This window comes from Pituophis catenifer, unplaced genomic scaffold (genome assembly GCF_029215685.1).
Source record: "Pituophis catenifer annectens isolate HBS135680 unplaced genomic scaffold, rPitCat1.0.hap2 SCAF_7, whole genome shotgun sequence".
Lineage (NCBI taxonomy): Eukaryota > Metazoa > Chordata > Lepidosauria > Squamata > Colubridae > Pituophis > Pituophis catenifer.
Window position 1 is genome coordinate 2,129,820 of NW_027256887.1, and position 23,663 is coordinate 2,153,482.

At 43.6% G+C, this 23,663-nt stretch overlaps 1 protein-coding gene across 7 annotated transcripts; it reads right to left on the reverse strand.

Moving 5' to 3' along the window:
• Positions 1-2,388: 2,388 nt before the first annotated feature.
• On the reverse strand, positions 2,389-22,788 carry OPTN (optineurin). Of its 7 annotated transcripts, none has more exons than XM_070946902.1 (15): positions 22,489-22,788; positions 22,268-22,373; positions 18,454-18,624; positions 17,364-17,566; positions 16,605-16,772; positions 14,574-14,653; positions 13,409-13,555; positions 12,338-12,422; positions 11,130-11,245; positions 9,637-9,786; positions 8,708-8,801; positions 7,552-7,710; positions 6,448-6,578; positions 4,901-4,956; positions 2,389-3,733 (listed from the first exon to the last, which is right to left on the reverse strand). In XM_070946902.1, exons 3-15 carry the CDS (start codon positions 18,617-18,619, stop codon positions 3,609-3,611), a joined length of 1,680 nt encoding a protein of 559 aa, XP_070803003.1. In that variant the 5' UTR covers positions 18,620-18,624; positions 22,268-22,373; positions 22,489-22,788; the 3' UTR covers positions 2,389-3,608. The 7 variants fall into 7 exon arrangements, with proteins under 7 accessions (XP_070803003.1, XP_070803007.1, XP_070803008.1 ...); XM_070946906.1 differs by having other exon boundaries at positions 17,364-17,563; positions 18,454-18,630; XM_070946907.1 differs by having other exon boundaries at positions 14,580-14,653; positions 18,454-18,630.
• Positions 22,789-23,663: the final 875 nt, after the last annotated feature.

The following is a 23,663-nucleotide window of genomic DNA, read 5'->3' on the forward strand; positions in this document are numbered from 1 at the left end:
TTTTTAATTTTACTCTTTCCCCAAGTTTGTTGAGGGGCAAAGGCTGAGATTGCACCCCATTCCAAAAAAGCACACTTTTTTGCAATTGCAACTCCACTTTCCGGATCAGCTGCTTGGAATTTGAGTGCAAAATCTTTGCAATGTAAATTGCTTATCTGCCCTCTTTTGCACCGGCGGGGACCCTTCCAAATCTCTCTTTGCCCAACGCATGGGCTTGCAATTCCCTTTTTGCAGCCCGCTGGCGAAGCTGCGACTTTCTTACCTGGATTGCAAACTTTTCTCTTCCGCCCAAGAAGAAACAGCGCTGAAAACCCGCCAAAAGTTTCAATTCCGACCCGCCCCCGACGCGTCTGCACGCAGTTCCGGGCATTAAACCAGGGATTTCTTTGTTAGTATCTCTATGGAACTCCATTGGGAAGGATACAAAGAGCGAGGCCGAAGCGGTTCCGGCGTTCATGACTGCGCATGCGCGGCGGGATGTGATTGGCGCGCTCTGCGGCCCGACGAGCCAAAGAGATAAGAAAATTAAGAGTCGCTCCCGTGATCCGCATGCGCAGTTGCTAGAAGCGAGAATGTAGGGATTTTTAAAGCTGGGCTTATCACCCAAGTGCAACTACCAGGGCAGAGGCTTAGTTTAGACACGTGAAGACGTGGAGTTTGCATCTACACGTGCTTTGCTTCCCTTAATACAATTTCCTCCCTCAACCCCCTAAGTACCTTAATGCATTGTGCTAGTAACCCACTGGATTTAAGGGTTAAACCCAGTTAACCAAGGGTTAAACTGGGTTAATGCAAGACCCAGGTTAAGCAAGTTGTGCGAATGTAGCTGATGCATTCTTCTTCAATAAACATTTAAAATGCATTTACAGCATTAGTGTAGTGTACGCATATGTACTTTTGTGCAAAAGCCACGATTCTTAAAATTTAGGAAAATTGTGGTGTACGCCGTTAAGACTCTGCTGTATAAGGAGACAGGTTTTTGCTGAAAAAGCAATTAATTCTGCATATCTCCAGGCTTCAGTTAAGACAGGATAAAGACGCCGAAGCTATATATTGGCTTTTAATGTTTTAAGGTTTTATTCCAGTGTTTGTAAGCTGCCAAAAATCACCTCGAAGCGAGATGGGCAGCAAACAAATCTAAATTTGCTTAGATTTGTTTAAATCTAAATCTACATTTCTTTGCAATTAACCACACCAAGATATCAATAAAGGAGAATATTTGTAGCTCAGGGTCGAACTGAGGGGTCCTTGGTGCTCTCTGAGCTGCTTGTTTTCTTATGTTACCATTACCCTAACTAGGTAACATCAGTGCTAGTAAGGTGTGCTGTTTGCACTCCCTACTAGCACTGATGATGTTCCCTAGTTGGGTCATGAAACGTCTGCAAGAAAACAAGCATCCTCAGAGAGCACCAAGGACCCCTCAAACCAAGATAATGTAGCGATGAAGGTACTGAACAGATCAGGATCTAAATATAGAGGCTCACTGAATATATTTGGTGCAGTTCCCTTCTCTCAGCCTAACCTGCCTCACAGGGTGGTTGTTGCAGAAAAAAGGTGCTTTGCTGGTTTGCATTTCTGGTGGGAAAGTAGTTGGAAGCCCCCCTTTCCTTGTGATGTGACTGCAAAGTTTCTTGGCACAGTGGGGACTTCTTATTATTCTTCCTTGTTGATAGTTTTTTTTTTTTATGTACGAGTCTGAATCTGACGGAGACAGCCCATGTTAATCCACATTTTTATTACCCAAATATTGTAAACCGTTTAAATCCGTGCAGCACGTAGTAACGGCAAGGGTGTTCTGTAATCTTTACGAGGGTCTTGACTTGCTTGCTAAGTAAGAGGACAGAAATAGGTAAAAAAACCCTTACATTTAGGAATCCTTGCTCATTAAGGTGAAGAATTTTCCCCTGGTACCAAGTTGTTCAGGAACGATAACGATAAAAATAAACTCTTTCGTTTAAATTCAAGTTTAGTCGAATCTTGAACTATGTTACTATGACTATGGAAGAATAATTGTAGGCACGAGGTTATCTTTTATAATTGGTTTGCCATGATGTTTATTTTTATAGTTGGTTCATAGTGATGTACACTGTTCAAAATTATTTTAAAAAGGGGGTCTTCTCCAAGGCAGGGTGTGCCCATTTTGTAAGCTGCTTCTGGACAAGCTTTCATTTGCAAATAAGTTTTAATCCTTTCCACCTATCTGGTATGGTTATTGGGCCCGCATGTTGGATAAACTAAGAGGAGCTTTCTGGGACAACAGATCGGATTAAGACATTTCTGAAGTGTTTAAAAGATCTTGTCCAGTTGCACCCAAAGAAAACTCTTGAAAACACTGTTTTTAAAAAGCTATTCAGGTCCTCTAGGATCGTCAGTAAACTTTAAAACAAATTATTTCAGAACATGGCTTTATTGTTTTCTTTCATTCATACAATTCGTTTATCACTTGTGCCATTAAGTCTTTTTTTTTTTCAAGTATAACATCCAGACGATTCTTTAAACAGAAATTTCAAACGTAAGGACCAACAAAGTATTTATTGGGCAGTTAATTAATTTAATCTTCATTTATCTTAAACAAGACCACTCACTGTAAAAACTCAGGTGAGCGAGTGTGACCCACACAAATACTATCCTTCAATGGTTTCCTAGCTTTGCTGTAAACTTTGTATTAGTAAGGTACTTATGGAACAATCAGAGGTACAAAATTAAGCTTTAAAATAAACATTTAAAATATATTATTTAATTACACCACTAAGTGACTCCTGCACTGTTTCATCAGTTAAGTAATTCGTGATCTGTTTTGATCCACGCTGAAATAATCACAATTTAAGCAAGAATCGAATGAATCAAAAGTAAAAATCAGCATTCTTATTATTGCTCTCGCCGTCTTTTATCATTTACAGATACGCCACGAATAGCAGCAACGGCTTTCAGACTATTTTAGAGTAGAATCACATACATCCCAGTGTGAATATTTTCTCAATTGGCAATCAATATACTTTTATTTTACCTGTTGGTCAATGTATTTCACCATGTGATTTACCTCTGTCGTTCAGTACCACACGGAGGGCCACACAAAAATGTTGAGGGTGAAAAGTTTAAATCCTCCAAAGTCCTCTTCTCATTTCATCAGAATCGTTTGAGTTTTAACGGATGCCTTCCAACTATAAAATGAATCATTCCGGTCAAAACAGCTACAGAAAGGGTTCAACCTCCGAAATCGTTCTTAAACCCTTTTAAAATATGCGATTAAATATAAATACGCAGCTTTGAAGCTGCCTCTGTAAGACTTCCAGTCTGCACTCTTCCTACTGAACAAGCTGTGTTAAATAATCCCCACATTGTCGTCTTTTCAAATGTGGTTGTTCCTAGCGATTACGCAGCTGACATATTTTAGGTTCAGCTAGCTGGAAAAGAGATTGCACGGATGTACGTTATAGTTTTTGTAAGGTCAATTTTGAATGCCTAACTACGGTAAATCCTAAACCTCCCTAGGGAATCCTTAGGAAGAAGCTGTTATGGTCTCCAATGCTTCCTAAACCAAGGTGCATATGGACACATATATTTTTTTTTACAAAGTGCAGGTTTCTGAGCATTTCTGAGAAAAGTGTTTAGATGATACAGTCCATAACGTGAATTTGAAGCGTATCTATATCCGGAAGAATTATACCACATTTTGGACAAGAATGTATAGGAATATCTCTTGGTTGCTGTTGCTGATTCTGGTCTTCAGCTCCTGCAGGTACAGACATTTTTTGAAAAAAGAAATAAATATAAATATATATATTAAGTGTTCTTCTATAGAAGCACCTGGTCTACCCCAATATGTGGGAGGGAGCATCCTGCTTCCCTTTCACTTTTCAGCTCCAATCCAGGAGCCCTCAAGCAGTCGCATTCACGACAAACCATTTTATACCAAATTTATATTTGCTGATAAAGAAATAAAGGGAGACAAGTATAGATCTATTTCTATATAATCTCTCTCCTGGCTCAAGCTGATAAAAGGGAGGAGAAATTGTGGCTCAGAGGTTAATACAACTGCCTAATATGCAGGCAGCCCAAGTTCGAATCCGAGTAAGGGTAGGGCTAGCTGATGAGAGCTAAATAGCTTGAAATAGATCTATACTAGTCTCCCTTTATTTCTTTATACACATAGTCCTCGATTTACGACCACAATTGAGCCCCAAGTTTCTGTTGTTCAGCGAGACACTTGTTAAGTGAATTTTGTCCCATGTTACGACTTTCTCTCGACACACTTGTTAAGCGAATCACTGCAGTGGTTAAGTTAGCCACATGGTTGTTAAGTGAATCCGTCCTCCCCGCTGACTTGGCTCATCAGAAGGTCACAAAAAGGGGACAACGTGATCATGGCAACTGTTATAAAGGTGAGTCAGTTGCCAAGCATCCGAATGTAAATCATGTGATGATGTTGCAACGGTTATTAAGTGTGAAAAATGGTCCTAAATCACTTTTTTCCCCGTGCCGTTGTAACTTTGAATGGTCACTAAATGAACTATTGCATGTCGAGGACTAGCTGTATACAATTCAATTCAATTTTTCTTTTATTTTTCCCCCCTGGTTCTATCATTTCCTTTCAAAGTGATACACCACCAAGCTCAAAGAGCACCAAGGACCCCAATCCACAAACCCCACAACCCTACTAGCACTGATGTTGTTCCCTAGTTGGGTCCTGAAACGTCTGCAAGAAAGCCCCCAAGCTCAGAGGCCTCAAAGGACCCCACAGCTCAACCCTGAGCTATGAATATCCACTTCTGTTGGTAAAACCACTTCTTCTCTCAAAACGGAGGGTTCTCATCAACCCACTCGGGATTTGTGATCTAAACACAGACTACATTCTGTCCAAATTTTGTCCTGCCTTCCTGCGCGGACTCAGTTGAATTACCTTGATCTGAGGACAGCCTGCTTCCGTGCCGGGTTTGCATTTCTGCCAAGGAGCACCTGAGGAGAAAGGGGGGTGCATGTTAAAGGCCAATTCTCCACTTCCGCGAGAGGAATTCATTTTTAAAAATTTATTAAAAAGATTTCCTTGGTTGCTGATCTGAGGGCGCCACGATGGATGGACTAACGACAATTTTAGAACAAGAACTCGATCGATCAAATAAGAACTGTGGCAAGCAATAATACAATGCCATGCTGCTAACATCTGACTCGAAACCTACCTCTGATCTATCAACCAAACCAACATAATAAACCTGACTATTGTGGCTGACATTTGGGGGAACGTTTGAAGGCAGGAATCTCCAAACTTGGCCAATTTTAAGATTTCTGGGACATCAATTCCCGGAATTCCTCAACCAGCCGTGAGTTGAAGTCCATAAGTCTTAGCTGCCAGGTTTGGAGACCCCAGTATTAAGGCTTGATGGAAGGTCCTCTGGACCTCAGGAGAAACGTCCTTCCGTGACAGAGAACATGTTCTTGGATCCTGTTAGATGACACCGTTTCACAGAAGGGATACCTGCTCTTCTAGAATGGTCAGAAAGACTTGGAGATAAGCAGTCAAGGAAGTAACCCTACCCTCTTCCAGGAAGGACTTTATGGGAGGCCACCATCAATTTGAACTGAACTCAGAAGCCAACTGTGAGAAAACATACCATACAAAGCAGTGGCAGCAGCAGCTAAAAAAGCCAATACAATCCTAAATTGCATTAACAGAGGGATACAATCAAGATTAAGTGAGGTGCTAATACCACTCTGTAAAACCTTAGTAAGGCCACACCTAGAGTACTGCATCCAGTTTTGGTCACCACACTATAGAAAAGATGTTGAGACTCTAGAAAAAGTGCAGAGAAGAGCAACCAAGATGATTAGGGGACTGGAGGCTAAAACAAACGATGAACGGTTGCAGGAACTGGGCATGGCTAGTCTAGGGAAGAGAAGGACCAGGGGAGACAGGATAGTAGTCTTCCAATATTTGAGGGGCTGCCCCAGAGAGGAGGAAGGGGGTCAAGCTATTCTCCAAGGCCAAACAAGGAACAATGGATGGAAACTGACCAAGGAGAGATTCAACCTAGAAATAAGGACGAATTTTCTGACAGTGAGAACAATCAACCCATGGAACAGAAGTTGCCTTCGGAAGTTGTGGGAGCTCCATCACTGGAGGCTTTCAAGAAGAGACTGGACTGCCCTCTGTCAGAAATGGTGTAGGGTCTCCTGCTTGGGCGGGGAGTTGGACTAGATGACCTATAAGGTCCCTTCCAACTCTGTTAATCTGTTAAATTAACAAAGGTATCATGTGGTGGACCCAACATTGCTCATGTCACTGCCTTCTGGGCCTACTGAAGTTTGCAAACTCTCTTCAAGGGCAGGCCCATGTAGAGTGCGTTGCAGTAGTCCAATTAACTGAAGAAGGTGACAAGAACCTTGATGGAGAAGGATGAGACTCTCTTTGCTAGACAGGGAGGGAAAAGAAGTCCTTCATTGGTTGCTCACCTGCCAAGATCTCCACGTTCTTGGTTTTCAGCCAAGAAGTACGCCAATTGTGTGGCTAGTTGTTCTTTTTCCTCGTGGATCTTCTCTCTCGCCTCTCTTTCCGCGTGGAAATCGGAGCAGTAGACCTCCATCTGCTCAGGAAAACGACGGTCTCACTTCAAACAGTCCCCAACATTTTCATTCTGAAGTCTAATCTTCAGCCCTTGCTCACCTTAAGAACCCTGGTGGCACAGTGGTTAGAGTGCAGTATTGCAGGCTAACTCTGCCCACTGCCAGCAGTTCGATCCTGACCGGCTCAAGGCTGACTCAGCCTTCCGTCATTCCGAGGTTGGTAAAATGAGGACCCAGATTGTTGGGGGCAAGAGGCTGATTGTCAACTGCTTAGAGAGGGCTATAAAAGCACTGTGAAGCAGTATATACGTCTAAGTGCTATTGCTATTCTTTCCTTTCCTTTCCTTTCCTTTCCTTTCCTTTCCTTTCCTTTCCTTTCCTTCCTTCCTCTTCTATTTCCTTTCTCAACCTTCTTCCTGGTGGAGCAGTGGTTAGAATATAGTATTGCAAGCTAACTCTGCCCACAGCCAGCAGTTCGATCCTGACTGGCTCATGGTTGACTCAGCCTTCTGTCCTTCCGAGATTGGTAAAATGAGGACCCAGATGGTTGGGGGCAAGAGGCTGACTCTGTAAACCGCTTAGAGAGGACTGCAAAGCAGTTGAAGCAGTATATAAGTCTATGGGCTATTGCTATCTAACCAGGCTGGCAGCTTCTGGCTGACTTGGTTTGGGCTGAGAAGTTAAATGGTTCGAGGCCCGGTGCGGATTGGATGGGAGACCACCACGAAATCTAGCCTTGGCTGGGAAATTGAAAAACGACCCAGGTATTTCAAACCACTTCCATGCCCCCCAAAAAGCTAGGTGGACGTATCCACAAAGTCATCAGGAGTTGAGATCAAGTGAGGAAGATCTCCTCTACTTTTTTTCAGGCGACAGGACCTGACTGGACTTCGCAACTAAGCAGGGCCAGTCCCCGATCAGGATGGAAGACCACCAGGAAGGAATCTCAAGCTACAGACCAGACCCGGGAAGTTACACCCTGTTCAACTATACCTGAGCTCGCAGGACAGCCATCGTCTCCAGCTCTTCTTCTTGCTTCATAAGCGTTTGCTTCATTTTGTCGATCTGTAACTGCTTGGCAGCCAGAGCCTTTTCGGCAAGATCCAGTTTGTGAATTAATTCGTCTAACGTCGCCTGGTTGGCCCTTTGCCCCTGCAGTAGGATGAATCAGGATGTCACCTGTTGGATTCCTGCCCCTGCAGTAGGATGTCACCTGTTGGATTCCAGGGGCCCAGTCACCAAGTCGATCTTGGGGGAAAAAATGGCTAAGCAGGGTTGGACCCGGTTCCTGCTTGGATGAGAGACTACCAGGAAATGTAATGTAGGCTGGGAAGTTGAAAACCATCCCATATGGAAGGAAGAGGAGGAGGAGGAAGGAGGAGGCAGAGGAGGAGATAGAAAAAAGAGCAGGAGGAGATAGAAGATGGAGGTGGAGAAGGAAGAGAAGATAGAAGAAGGAGACAGAAGAAGAAGGACATAGAAGAAGGTGGAGACAGGAGAAGGAGGTAGAAAAAAGGGAAGGAGAAGGAAGAGGAGATATAAGGAGCAGGAGGAGGAGAAGGAAGAGATAGGAGGAGGGGAGGTGGAAGAGGAAGATGGAGGAGATAGAAAAAAGAGCAGGAGGAGATGGAGGAGGAGAAGGAAGAGAAGATAGAAGGAACAGGAGAAGGAGACAGAAGGAGGAGGAGGTAGAAAAAAGGAAGGAAGAGATAAGAGGAGGAAGAGGAGAAATTGGAGGAAGGAGGAGGAAGAGAAAGTGGAGGAGGAAGATGGAAGAGATGAAAAAAGACAAGCAGGAGATAGAAGATGAAGGAAGAGAAGATAGAAGGAGGAGCTAGAAGGAGAAAAAAGAGGAGATAGTAGTAGTAGGTGAAGGAGAAGGAAGAGATAGGAGGAGGAGAAGATAGAAGGAAGAAGAGGAGGAAACTCAGTGTAGGTTTAAGGAGTAGCCGTCCAAGATGGCTTCCCATCCTTAGCCCAACCCCGCTGTCCTCAGTGGGGCTCAATATTCACAGCCATTTCACAGCCGCCCCAAAATCAGCGCTTTCTAATCTCTGCCTGGGTGGCAAGTGGGAAGCCCGGGCTATTTTCCCACAAGGCCCCTCCATCCCTTTCTCCCACGGTCCTCCTGGTCTAGAGCGAAGCTCACCTCTTTGCCTTTTAATTCTTCAACTGTCTGCAAAGCCTCGCTCAGTTCCTTTCCCAGCTTGCCGTAGGCATCCTGGAGGCTATGAAATTTGGCTCTGGTGGAGGAGGAGGAAGAGAAAATTTAAGCGCCAACAGAGGGTCTCTCCTACTCCCGCTTTCCCCCTTTCCCAGCCTGGTTAATGCCAAATTGTGGGACGCGGTGGCTCAGTGGCTAAGACGCTGAGCTTGTCGATCGAAAAGTCGGCAGTTCAGCGGTTCGAATCCCGAGTGCTGCGTAACGGGGTGAGCTCCCGTTACTTGTCCCAGCTTCTGCCAACCTAGCAGTTCGAAAGCACGTAAAAAAATGCAAGTAGAAAAATAGGGACCACCTTTGGTGGGAAGAGAACAGCGTTCCGTGCGCCTTTGGCGTTGAGTCATGCCGGCCACATGACCACGGAGACGTCTTCGGACAGCGCTGGCTCTTCGGCTTTGAAACGGAGATGAGCACCGCCCCCTAGAGTCAGGAACGACTAGCACGTATGCGCGAGGGGAACCTTTACCTTTAATGCCAAATCTGCAGTGCACAGCTTTAACCAGTTTTCCATCCGGAAACACTGCTTGGCAACATACACAGGGGATAAGGAAATAAGAAATAAAACATTTGCTGTGACTGTCCCAAATATGCTTTTTTTTTTTAACTCCAAAAGGCAACTGGACTTCCTTGGTATTTTTCCTTGAACTGTTTTTGCTTTTCTTCCAAGAAGCTTCTATAAATATAAATCCTTCCTTTCTCCACCATTCAGTCAAGAACCGAAGAAGCTTCTTGCAGGAGAAGTGAAACATCTTCAAGGAAAAAAGACAAACAAAGGAAGTCCAGTTGCCTCTTGGAAAAGCACCTTTGAGATGGGGGGATCCAGTCCTCTGCTCTCTGTTTCCCAAGGCGACACTCACTTCTCGTCGTTGGTTTTCGCCTGTTCGAGCTTGATTTCGGACTGCATGCTCTCCACCTGCAACTCCAGCTTCTTAATGGTGTACAACAATTGTTGCTTCTCATCCAAGTCTCCAACGCTGGCGGGCTGTTCCTTTTCGAGAATCTGACACCTGGGGAATGGAGACATCGTAAGGGAAGAAACGGGGTTAAAAATCTGAAGGAACCGCCAGTATTTTTTCGGATAGAGCGCCGTGGTGGCGCAGTGGTCAGAATGCAGTATTGCAGGCTGACTCTGCCAATTGCCAGCAGTTCGATCCTGACCAGCTCAAGGTTGGCCCAGCCTTCCTTCCTTCCTTCCTCCCTCCTATTCCCTTTCTCATCCTCCTTCCTGGTGGCGCAGTGGTCAGAATGCAGTATTGCAGGCTGACTCTGCCGATTGCCAGCAGTTTGATTCTGACCGGCTCAAGGTTGACTCAGCATTCCTTCCTTCCTTCCTTCCTCTCTTATTCCCTTTCTCATCCTCCTTCCTGGTGGCGCAGTGGTCAGAATGCAGTATTGCAGGCTGACTCTGCCAACTGCCACCAGTTCGATTCTGACCGGCTCAAGGTTGACTCAGCATTCCTTCCTTCCTTCCTTCCTTCCTTCCTTCCTTCCTTCCTTCCTTCCTTCCTTCCCTTCCCTTCCCTTCCCTTCCCTTCCTCCCTCTTATTCCCTTTCTCGTGGCACAGTGTTCAGAATGCAGTATTGCAGGCTGACTCTGCCGGCTGCCAGCAGTTCAATCCTGACTGGGTCAAGCTTGATTCAGCCGTCCATCCTTCCGAGGTTGGTAATATAAGGACTCAGATTGTTAGGGGCAAGAAACAAATAATACTTCCACATTGTAGATCACCCAGAGAGGCTTGTAAAGCACTATGGGGCGCGGCATACAGATAGTCCTCGACTTACAACAGTTCGTTTAGTGACCCTTTGAAGTTACAACGGCAGTGAAAAAAGTGACTTATGACCATTTTGCACACTTACGACTGTTGCAGCATCCCCGTGCTCATGTGATCAATATTTGGACGCTTGGCAACTGACTCAGCTTTATGACCGTCGCAGTGTCCCCGGGCTCACGTGATTTTTGCGACCTCCTGCTGAGCAAAGCCAAGGGGGGAGCCAGATTCCCTTAACAACTGGGTTACTAACTTAAGAACTGCAGTGATTCACTTAACAACAGTGGCTAGAAAGGTCATAAAAGGGGGCAAAATTCACTTAACAAATGTCTCATTGAACAACAGAAATTTTGGGCTCAATTGTGGTCGCAAGTCGAGGACTACCTATACACAACTTTGAGGATGTGCAACGGTCTTTAAGGATGGGCTGAGGCTGAGGTAACTTTGAACCATCGTTAAACCAACCGTCTTAAGTCAAGGACTTCTTGTATGGCCAAGAAATACTACCTGGATTGTTCAATGTTTTCTCCCGGAGTTGAGTTCGACTTAAAAAAAGGCTTTTGACAGCATAAGATGCTTACTTTTCGTGCAGCTTTTTCTGAATTACTTCGGCTTCTTTTAACTTGGCGTGGGTCTCCTGGAGCTCTCTGAAAAGGGCAGAGACTTGCAGATTCAGCACTTCCACTTCGCTGCCCACCTAAAAGAGCGAATTGGTCAACCGAAAAACCCCCGATCCAGTCTTGCTGAAAACATGACAAGGCGCAAAAGAATGCAGCCAACAGCACAAGCAGAAGTCAAACAGGTATCTGACTCTAAAATAAATCGCCCGCTCAGAATTTAAAACAAACCCTTGTTGTGGCCCTTGAGGCACAGTTCAAGAATCACACACACACACACAACCGATGCTCCTACAAAACCAGTGTGTATTCCTGGCTGATTCTGCAAAATGCACCATTGTTGGTCACTCACGGGAAGAGTTTTCTGTTTAAGTAGGGGACAGCAAAGAAGGGGGGTACTTGCAACCAAGTTTAAAACGCACCCCATTTTTAAGTGATGCGTGTGACACCATCAGTGCTAGAAGGGAGGGGTGTGTCACTGCGTTAAGTATTTGTCAGCCGAGCATCCATTCTGAGATTTACGGTAGTCTGCCGGGGAACCTTATCACGTCTCTATAGCAAGAGAGATAAGACTGGTCTTGTGAGACATTGAACTACTGAGCATGTCTACATTCTTTCTTTTCTAACTTCTTGATCTTTCTCCTTTGTCCGGTAACGATGTAGTAAGTTTGTTTTATTTCTTTATAATAAAATGTTTCTTAGAATATATACTTCGGGTTTTCCTTCTTTGAAAGCATACAGCATGGAAAACAAGATCCATACACCTCTAATTAATTACAGTTTCACTTCTAATTAATTAAGTTTCCCTGGGGGGGGGGAACGAGGCTGAGTCACGCTTCGACAGGGTGTGTGTGGGTGTGGAGAGGAAGAGGAGGAGGAAGAGGAGGAGGAGGAGTAGAAAGACGACTGTGGAGGTCTTTGATGCTTTCTGAACTTGGTGGTTTTCTTGCAATGTTTCATTACCAAACACCAAGAAAATCACGAAGCTCAGAGAGCACCAAGGACCCTACAGTCCTTCTCTTCCTCTTCCTCTTTCAGCACTGATGATGTTACCTAATTGGGTCATGAAATGTCTGCAAGAAAATCGCCAAGCTCAGAGAGCACCAAGGACCCCCACAACTCAACCCTGAGCTACAAATATTTTCTTCTATTGGTAAATGGGTAGTACTTACACTTTCACTTCTCTCTTCTTTCTTGTGGGTTTCTGGTTCCGTTTGAGTGCCTTTGTCGTTTGTTTTCTTTTTCAAACTCAACAGCCTGTGGAAAGCAAGGTTTCCGGTGAAACATTCATCTAGAACGTCTGATCAAAGCGCATTTAGCTTGAATATTTTTTTTTGCAGAATTTGAAGGATGTTGCAAATGGATGCACATGCAAACAGATGTACAAGCTTAAACATTTTGGACCTGCTTTGCAAAGGGGACAAGCTATTGTTACAATAGATTTGTTGGCGTTTAAGGGGGGGATAATTATATATCTTTTTTGTTTTTTAAATTCACATTTTTTCAATGTTTTTGTTTGGTTTGGTTTTATCGCTGTTTAATTTATTCTCGTTTTGTATTTTAACCTTTCGAATAAAATAAAAAAGATTTAAAAAAAGATTTGAAGGACGAGCTGTTTAACTCAAGTTGCATCTTAAATTGCCGAGAGCCATAACATAAAGGTCTTATATTAAGGTCATATAAGTGCCCAAGAACATGCTTGAAGCTTTTTTGGATGCTCAAGAGCCATAGTGGTATGACCTGAGCACTGATAAGGCCTCTTATCACCTCTTTACAAAGTTTTTAAAAACTGGACTATCTGAGATACGTGCCATGAAGCTGAAGACCTTTCTAGCCACTGAAAATGAGTCAACTCTATGGCTTGGCTCCTATTCAACAGGAAAGGCTACAACAACCAGTCAGCACTTCCTGTGGAGATGCACAATGGGACAGCTAACCATTGGTGGCCTTCCACCTACTTCCTCCAAGCTAACACGCTCGTTTGCGTTGCCTTCTTCCCATCTGTCCCACCACAGCTGGGTTGCTCTCCCTACTTCTGCTCTCCTAGAAGTAGGTGAGATGAAGTTCAACTCCATCTCCACCTTTTTGGGGTTGATTGGCTGGAGAACACCAAAATCTTGTTTGGGGCAAGGACGCCAAGATGGAGATACTACAGAGTTACACGCGGAAGCGAGAGAATGGTTGAAGCACAAAGGTTGAAGCTGGCTAGCAAAGATGTCAGATACAACTAGAAGAATACAGACTGTTGACACTTGTCCTTCAGTTCCTGCATCTTATTTTCCAGGGCTTCCCGCTTCTGAGTTTCGGTCCTGAGGGAATGCAGAAGCTGGCTGACGGTTAATTCTTCTTTTTCCAAGTATTTCCTGGCTTCGTCCACAGATTTATTCCGGCTTTAATAAGATAGAAAAGACACATTTGGGATGAAATGATGAGCACTCCCTTACTCTTAAGTTAGGGGTCCCCAAACTTGGCAGCTTTAAGACTTGTGGATTTCAACTCCCAGAATTCTCCAGACAGCATAGCTGGCTGGAGAATTCTAGGAGTTGAAGTCCACAAGTCTTAAAGCTGGCAAGTTTGAAGACCTCTCCTCTTAAATCAAGGAAGGTTGAATTCTAGGAGTTGAAGTCCACAAGACTTAAAGCTGCCAAGTTTGAAGACCTCTCCTCTTAAGTCAAGGAAGGTTGAAATCCAGATTCAGTTATGGAGCTCAACCAACAAGCTGGCACCCAATAAGTGAATTCACGACTGAATTTGGATTACGACCTAAGTCTACCCACCAGGTAGACCACACCAGGAGATCAACTCCACCACAAGGCCACTATTATTATTATTAGTAGTAATACTACTAATAATAGAATCTTGCAAGTTGCTTGCACTGTACCTTATACTCATATGAATTAGGGAAGGGTCTGTCTTCAGCCCCTTCCAGATACAGATAGTCCTCAACTTACAACAGTTCATTTAGTGACTGTCCAAAGTTAACAACGGCACCCCAAAAAAAGTGACTTCTTTCACACTTACAATCATTGCAGGATTCCCCATGGTCAATGATAAAAATTCAGATGCTTGGCAACGGGTTCATATTTATGACGGCCGCAGAATCCCTGGAGTCCTTTTTGTGACCTTCTAAGATGGGGGAGAACCCCGATTCGCTTAACAACCGGGTTACTAACTTATCAACTGCAATGATTCGCTTAACAACGGTGGCGAGGAAAGTCGTAAAACACTTAACCAATGCTTCACTTAGCAACAGAAACGTTGGGCTCAGTGACGCTCGTAAGTCCAGGACTACCTGTGGATGTAGAATATTCTCCTTTTCAGCAGCTGTCCTAAGCAGCTGTTGACCGAGCTGGAAAAGGAGGGCAGGACAGAAGCAGAAGTTCGAAAGAGCCGAGAAAATCTACTCACACGTACATAGCTGCGTTCCCGTTTATTCTTTTCACGTCTGCATCCTGATGTCCTTTCACAGACCCCTCCGCTTCTCCTTCCTGTAGAAAACAACGAATGGCTTTGTCACTTCGATTGACTGGTTTCCCGTCTCCGAATAAACACACTTTATGGGTGTGTCAAAAGGAATTACCTGTGTTTGCCTGAAAATAAGACCTGGTCTTATATTAATTTTTGGCTCCAAAAGATGCCAGGTAGGGCTTAATTTCCAGGTAGGTCTTATTTTCGGGGAAAATATGTTACGCAGTGCATCTGTCTATGTGATGATCTTAACTGGGGCTTATTTTTGGGGGTAGGACTGGCAATGTAGCCTGTAGTACAGTGGACTAAAGCACTGTTATTAACAACTGCTGTCTGCAATTACTGCAAGTTCAAATCTCACCAGGCTCAAGGTTGACTCAGCCTTCCATCCTTTCTAAGGTAGGTAAATTGAAGACCCAGTTTGTGGGGGCAATAAGCTGACTTTGTATAAATATACAAAAGGATGAAGGCTATTGCTTAACGCATTGTAAGCCGCCCTGAGTCTCCGGAGAAGGGTGGCATATAAATTAAAGCAAAAAAAAAAAAAAAAAAAGTGAGCCAGGTGCTCACGGGTAACATTACATTCAGCCTGTACAATTTGCATTTTTGTTAAGTGGCCTACAGTGTTCACAAGCCTAGAAAAACAACCACACTTTTAAGAAACGTTAACAGATAGAAGTCTTTTTTAGAAAATACAATACAAACAAAAGTGTATTTTAACTTGTTTGCTAAAAGCATTTCCTGGTTTAAGAAACGAAGTGGGACCAGCTCAAAATTATGGTAATCTCATAGAAGAAAACTTTCCTTACCATTTTATGAAGAGGAGTCACAGGATTTCCTAATTAACACATGAATACCCTTCCCCTCCCACCCCAAGCCTAAATTACAGGTAGTCCAGAACTGAGTCCAACATTTCTGTTGCTAAGCGAGAAAGTTGTTAAGGGAGACTTGCCTCATTTTACCATATTTTTTTTTTTTTAAAAAAAAGTGCTGTGGATGGGGATTTACATACAGATACATACATGTAACTACACAGCAGTTTAAGAACAGGTTGTAAGAAGCAGAGTAAATGAGAGTTTTTTTCTGGCAAACAAACCAGCCAAGCTGATTTTGGGGAGGGGTGTGTGTGGTGGTGGGGAGAGGGAAAGCTGGCAAACTGGAGGCGAAGTGAATCCTTTTAAAGTTCTCATCCACCTTGGATCTCTACAATTTTAAGGTCTCCCTTCTTTCTCCTTTGCCCTTCCTCACCCACTTCCAAATCCATCCCGGAGATTAAATAATCGGGGTTGCCACCTCTGAGGCTATGGGTAGTCCTCGCCTTACGGCCCAAAATTTATGTCACTAAGAGTGACAGTTGTTAAGTGAGTCTTGCCCTGTTTTACGACCCTTTCTTGCCACCACTGTTAAGCGAATCCTTGCAATTGTTAATTACATGAGTAATTACATTAGTACTTCGTGTATTACACTATTACATTAATAATTACCGTATTTTCCCGAAAATAAGACCAGGTCTTATATTGATTTTTTGCTCCAAAAGATGCATTAGGGCTTATTTTCCAGGTAGGTCTTATTTCCCGGGAAATATGATATTCAATGTATTTGTTCTGGCTGACGATCTGAACTGGGGCTTATTTTTGGGGTAGGGCTTATAATAAGAGCATCCTGAAAAATCATGCTAGGGCTTATTTTCCAGTTGGGTCTTAGTAAAATAAAATTTTAATTCTTTTAAAATTTTAGAGAATATATCTGCTGAACAAAACTCCGCATTGGCGACAGGAAAGGCATCCGGCCAGTAAACACTCAGCTCCCTTCAGTTGCCCAGACTTCAACCCGCAGAGGATTATGGGATCGTTAAATGATGATGATAAAGCCCATTAAACAGGTTTTGGGTTTGAAGATCTGTACATAAGATTGAGAAAACTCCCTGCCTGTGACCGGATCCTTCTTGAGGGAGGATCGGAGGACGCTTACATGCATTCTGATCTCGACGAAGGAGTCTTCGGCTGCGGCCGCGTTGAGCTTCAGCTGCAGCTCTGAGATGATGGCTACCAGGTCCGCCTTTTCGGCCTGCAGCTTGGCCACCTGGGCCTTCAGTTGTTCCACCTCTTGGGTCATCTCCTTCCTCAAAATGGGACTCTCCTAGGAGAAGAAACCCAGGTGTGACTCACCTTCCAGAGCGGCCGAGATGTTACGGGCCAAACCGCGAAAGGTTCCAACCGTCATACGGCAATAAATACAGAAAGTCCTCGACTTACAACGCTTCATTTAGTGACTGTGCAAAGTTACAACGGCACTGAAAAAAGGGGACTTAGGAACATTTTTCATAGTTACGACCTTTGTAGCATTCCCGTGATCAAAATTCAGGCGCTTAGGCAACCGATTCATACTTATGACGGTTGTAGCGTCCCAGGGTCACGTGATCCCCCTTTTGCGACCTTCTGACAAGCAAAGTCTAAGGAGGGGAAGCCAGATTCACTTAACAACCAGGTTGCTAACTTATCGATGGCAAGTGATTCACTTAACAACGGTGGCAAGAAAAGCCGTAGAACAGGGCAAAACTCACTTAAACAAATTTTTCACTCGGCGTCATCAGTTTTGGGCTCCGTTGTGGTTGTAAGTCAAGGACTACCTGTAAACAGTTTTTTTTTTTTTGGCTGGTTTTTCAATTTGGGAGCCCCCCCTCTTCCTTCTCGGCCCCAGACAAAGTCAAAAATCTTGTTTTTCACTTACCGTGGTGCTCCTTTCTTCTTTTTCTTCCAGGCTTTGGAGCTTCTGGTGGAGGCTTTCATTCTCCAGACACTTGGCTGCCAAACACTGCCGGGCTTCCTTGAATTTCGATTCGTAAAATTCCCGTTCGTCTTTCAATTTCTCCTTCCAGGCGGAAAGCTCCTCGAAACGGTCCTTCATGGCTTGGTTCCGTTGCCTCATGGCTTCTGGTTGACCCCAAGAAATACCCAGTTAGATGTCCGCATGACCTGTTCCCTAAAAACACTGAACGTGGGTTCAAGGAAAAATTTTGGGGAGGGCGGGATGTGGTGGGTTTCACATATTTTTACAACTGGTTCACCGCGCGTGTCTTCCTCAGAGGCGGCCGGCCTCGAAAACGTGACTAAATAGGACAGCATAGCGCCGGGCCGGGTGAGCAGGCCCACTCACGGTTCCCGCTACCGGTTCGCCCGAATCGGTCCGAACCGGATGAATACCACCACTGGCACTGACCATCTACCAATATTGCAAGAAATACTTTGAGGAGGGCCTTAACCAGGGGTGAAATCCAGCAGGTTCTGGAGAATTGGTAGCGGAAATTTTGAGTAGTTTGGAGAACCAGCAAATACCACCTCTGGCTGACCCCAGAATGGGGAGGGAATGGAGATTTTGCAGTTTCCTTCTCCCAGGAGTGGGGAGGGAATGGGGATTTTGCAGTATCCTTCCCCTGGAGTGGGGTGGGAATGGAGATTTTGCAGTATCCTTCCCCTGCCATGGGGAAGCCATTCCTTCTTGTCCTGCCTTCAGGTGCTTTGGAGAATAAGTTGATCCCCTCCTCCTCGTGGAAACCCCTCTGATATTGGACCACTTCTATCGTGTCACCCCTGATCCTTCTTTTCATTAAAATATAGAAAATAGAAAACAATTAATTAGAATTTAATCACTTGCCTATATCCCCAAAGATCAGAGGAACTAGGGCATCCAGGGCATCTTAAGCCTAAGTGTTTAGTAGTAATTCTTACTACAGGGTGAAGAGACCCAGAGGCGGTATCTTCTGTGGAACATAGAGGTCCGAGAAGGACCTGCTCGCCAATGTTCGATGCTGAACGTTCACCTTTAAGTTCGTTGTTCTCCGTGATGAGTTCTTTCATCTGTTGGACCATCTCTTCCACACTGGAGGTGCTGAGGGTGGGTGGCATCAGGTTGGGGTGTCCATTCTCCACTTCGGACTTCTCCGACTTTCCGTTTTCCAGAGGGATGTTTAAAGGCTTCTTCGACATGGCTCCTGTAGCTTCAGTTTTTTTTTTTTAAAATAAAAAGGAATGGAGAGAAAGAAAAGAGAAACAATCTTAATACAAGACCCTGATCTAGAACAGGGCGATTTTAAAACGTGTGGACTACAACTTCCAGAATTCCCCACTGGGATTTTTTTTTTTTTTAAAGGAGGGTTAAAATTGGATAAACCAGTTTTTCAAACTTGGCAATTTTAAGAATTCTCCACTGGGGAATTGTGGGAGTTGAAGTTTACACGTCTTAAAATTGCCAAGTTTGAAAAACTCATCTAGACTCTCCAATTTTAACCTTTCTACACTTTTTAAAAAAATGCTTTTTGTATTCTTTCTGCAACTTCCCGTCTAACTTAAGTTATGGAGTTTGCTATCTAAATTCAAACTATGGTTTAATCCACTAAGCTTCTGAGGTCACCAAAATTATACAAGTGCTTCCTTCCCCTGGCTGATTTAAGTTATGCACAGCTATTTCCAAAACAGCAAATCATTAAAATCATATTCATATGATTATATGATTATTAAAATATTATCAGAGATCTGTCTGTTTCAGACAAGTTAGATAAACTATAAATAGCAATATGTTTTGTAATCAGAATCCAGAATCTATGCATCCACATTAAACAATCAATATTGGTCTATAATTCTTTCTCTGAATCTTCCTCTGATTTTGGTCTGGTACTATAAGCCTCACAGAATGAAAAAGGAATTTTTTTAGTACGATTAAATAACTCATTAATGACTTCTGCTAATAAATCTATAAGGGTTTTACATTCAATGGGGATTTTAGGAACTTTCCTTCATTTTATAAATCTGTTATTTTTTTGTTATTAGCTATGGTTATGCCAAATTGCTTTTATGTATTACACTTGAGAATTTCCGTCCCCAAAAACCTGTTATTCAGTTTTGCAGTTCAATCTGATTGATATACAGTACTTGAGAATAAACATAAAAATAAAAACCTGGTGACTAATAGACCGTGTCTCTGAATACAATGGCAATATATCACTGTTTCTGGCCTGAATTCCAGAGATAAGATTCAGATATTTTGATTGCTTCAGTCGACAGTTTTCACACCCAATTGACAGTTTTTTTCTTCTGTGCATTTAAAAAAATACTTAGTGTTCATAATATAATTGCCCCAATTTTCCCTTAGTTTTACATACATGCTCTAGTCTATAAGATTCCTCCATGATTTCTGACATAAAACAGCGATAGATATTTAACTATTTTTTTTCCCAAATGTATAAAACTAAAATTGATAGGTTTCTTCCTAGCTGTAGCAAACATATATCTTGCAAGAGTCCCAAAGAGTTAAAAGTTTAATGGAGTTTGCATTAAAAAGGTTTTTTCTTTTGTTAATATATTCGTCAAATTTATTGGCCACCCATCTTACCACAGGGTACGTATAAATATCTTTTTAATGAAGCATTCTAAAATCATCTAAAATTAGTTGGTTTTAAAGCTCCAGACAGAATACTGGAACATGTCTTTATTATTCTTTTTTTTTTCCCAGTCTAACATCAAATATCTATCAGGTTCTAGAATATATGCTTTGAATGTATTCCAATTTTCTAAATATGATTTTTTTAAAAAAAGGAGCGTTCTGCTCAACCGGAAGTTCTTAATAATATTAAACTTTTCTGCAATCATTAGTTGTAATTCAAATTAAAAAGCTTAGAAAAAACATCTATTTCAGGACAGTCCTTTGAAGAAACTCAGAAATAAATCGGGATGATAGTAGAATTAGCTGAATTAACAATCAAAATCATTAAATGCTCTTCGTGATTAAAACATGTTATAATTTATGGATCCCAACAAGAAACGAAGTACTTTCTTGTTCACTGTGACTACAACTAGTCATTATCAAAGCACTCATATTCCACGTTCATTATAGTAAGCCTATTAAACAAAATAATGCCTCTAAGCCTTTTACAGTTTCTATTAATATACAGTACACTTTATAGTTTCCTAAAAAAATATTTTCATTTGGTAAAACAAGACTCCTGGAGCAAAATTAAAACAGGCCAGTGTGTCTTTAACTCAACTTTTCCCCTCTCATTCTAAAGGGCCCAAATTATTTTCAAAAACCTGAAGTCACAACTTTTCTTCAAGATAAAACCTCAAATCATATGACCCTTCTATGCTATTTCCAACAAGTAAGCCAATCCAGAAAAGAGCAGCCTAAAACTTAACTAAGAATAGGGATCCAAATTTAAAAAAAAAGAAATGTAACAAAAGCTCAAATGTGTAACCAAATTAGTAATAAACACCTTCAAGTGTTTTACTAACTACAAACAAAAGGAAAATAACATTTAATGTAACTGCGGATGGAAACTCAAGATGCCTTCTTCCTATTTTTAAGGAATAAGAAACCTTGCGCTCATTATTAAAACAAATTTCTCAGTGGACCAAAAAGTTGGGTATTTTTTCTCTTTCCCAGCATTTCAGGCTTTGGCAAAGTTATTGTGCAAAATAACCGTTTTGGCCAGGACGGATTACCCTTTTAAAGTCTTCACCTTTCTCTGCAAACAATCCCCCCCCCCACCAAAAAAACTTGGCAGTTTGAAGAGGCGTGGATTTCAACTCCCAGAAGTCCTCGGCCAGCGTGCAGGACAATTCTGGATGCTGAAGTCCACACACACCTTATCCAGCTTTCCTCAAGAATTCTGGGAGTTTTAAGTCCACACCCTCTTAAAAGTTTTCCAAGTTTGAAAAAACGCTGCTTTGCACTGGCTGGTGAAGCACAAGAAACTCCTGAGATTATAAAAAGTCTTTTAAAGTTTTATCATATTTGGTAATCGCTCTATCCTTGAGCCTAATCTGAAGGCCCCCTGAATTACAAACTGAAAAATCACATGAGAAGAAAGATGGCTTGGAAAAAAGTTTCTACAGTTTACCTGTTGCTACTTGTAGGAAAGTGCGTGATCTTTCCATGATTTGGGGTGCTCCAGCTCTGAGCATTCATGCATGTAAATCGGTGACGCCAGTATGTGATGGAGTGGGGGGGAAACAGCAATTTCCCCCAAAGCAATAAGAGACCCCTTTTCCTGCTTGGATAAAACCTGTTCTCATTTCAGGAAGGGCCCTGCTCCAAATCTTGACTCCAGAAATTGTGAATGCTCCATCACTGGAGGTTTTTAAGAAGAGACTGGACAAAATGGCAGAGGGCCTCCTGCTTAAGCAGGGGGTTGGGCTACAAGACCTCGGAGGTCCCTTCCCACTCTTTGTTATTCTGTTTATTGATCTCTGTGATGGCAGGGCCAGGAAAGGCCTCTCGCTGAAACTGAATCTCGGTATAATCCTTGATTTACAATCACAATTGGGCCCAGCATTTCTGTTGTGACGTGAGTTTTGCCCCGTTTTATGACTTTCCTGGCCACCGTTGTTAAGCGAATCGTTGCCATTGATAAGTTAGTAACCCGGTTATGAAGCGAACCTGTCTTCTTCACTGACTTTGCTTTGTCAGGTCGCAAAAGGGGACTGTGCGTGACCCCGGGGACGCAACAAAGGTCATAAATATGAATCCGTTGCAGCCAAATTTTGATGGCGTGACTGTGGGGAACGCTGCAAAGGTCGTAAGTGTGGAAAAAACCAGTCGCTGTAATTGCAAACGGTCACTAAACGAAGTCCAGAATTTACCTGTGTTGTCTTCACTTTGGAGAAATCCAAGCTCCTCCCCTATATATATCTATCTTGTGGGCCAACCGATTCCGCAAAGCAAGCCTGTTTGCAAGTCGAGGACCCCCTGCATGCAAAGAAGAGAGAGGAGCATTGCAAGCACTGGCCAAGGGCTGAGCGCAGTCTCCGGGTGCGCAGCTCCTTGCTTGGATCGGGCCAGGCCCTTCCCCAACCTTCCTTACCTTTTGCAAAAGCGGCTGCAAGAAACGGGGCGCAGAGGAAGCCTTTCCAGGGCCGGAGAGGGAAAGGAAAGGAGACCCCGCTTAGTGGCCCATTCGGACGGGCAGGAGCTCCGGGGCGGGCTTCCCCGGGGCGGCGGCTCCAAGCGGGCTCTTCCCCCGGCTCAGTGGCTCAGGGGCCCCCGCGGCAGGGCCCGGCCGGGCAGCGGCTGTTGGGTGCCAAGGCGGCCCGGCTGGTGCGTAAAAGCGCAAACGGGAGAGCGCAAAGGAGGGCGCGGTGCGGCGGCCGGCCTGGGAATCCTCGGCCCGCTCCCTGCTGGCTCCGGTCAGCTGACGCAAGGAAGAGCCTCCGCCCCGGCTTTTCCGGGGAGTTGACTCGCTCCGCGGCCGCGGCAAGAAGCGAGGACGCGCCTTGGGAAGCCGCCAGGTCCTTTCCCCTCTTTCCCTCTCTTTTTCTCCTGGGCTTTTCTCCCTTTCCCTCCTTTCTTTCCTTCTTTCCCCCTCTTTCTCTTCCTCTTCCTCTTGTCTTTTCTCTCTTTCCCTTTCTCCCTTTCATTTCCCTTCTTTCTCTTTCTCTTGTCTTTTCTAGCTTTCTCTCCTTTCTTTCCCTCTTTCCCTTTCTGTTCTTTCCCTTTTCCCTCTTTCTCTTTCCCTTGTCTTTTCCCTCTTTCCCTTTCTCTCTTTCCCTTTTCCCTTCTTTCTCTTTCTCTTGTCTTTTCTCTCTTTCCCTTTTCTTCTTCCCCTTTCTATCTTTCATTCCCCCTCTTTCTCTTTCCCTTGTCTTTTCTAGCTTTCACTCCTTTCTTTCCCTTTTTGTCTTTCCTTTTCTCTTCCTTTTCTTTTCTTCCTTTCCCTTTCTCTTTTTTCCTCCTTTATTTCTCTTTCCATCTTTCCCTTTCCCCTCATTTTCTTTCCCTTGTCTTTCTTTCTTCCCCTATCCCTTTCTCTCTTTCCCTCCTCTTTCCGTTTTCCCCTTTCTCTCTTTCCCTTTCCTTCTTCCCCTTTCTGTCTTTCCCTTTCCCCTCTTTTTCCCCTTCTCTTCTTTTCTCTCTTTTCCTTTTAATTTCTCTCTTTCCCTTTCTCTCTTTCTCTTTCTCTTGTCTTTTCTCTCTTTTCCTTTCTCTCTTTCCCTTTCTCTCTTTCCCTCCTCTTTCCATTTTCCCCTTTCTCTCTTTTCC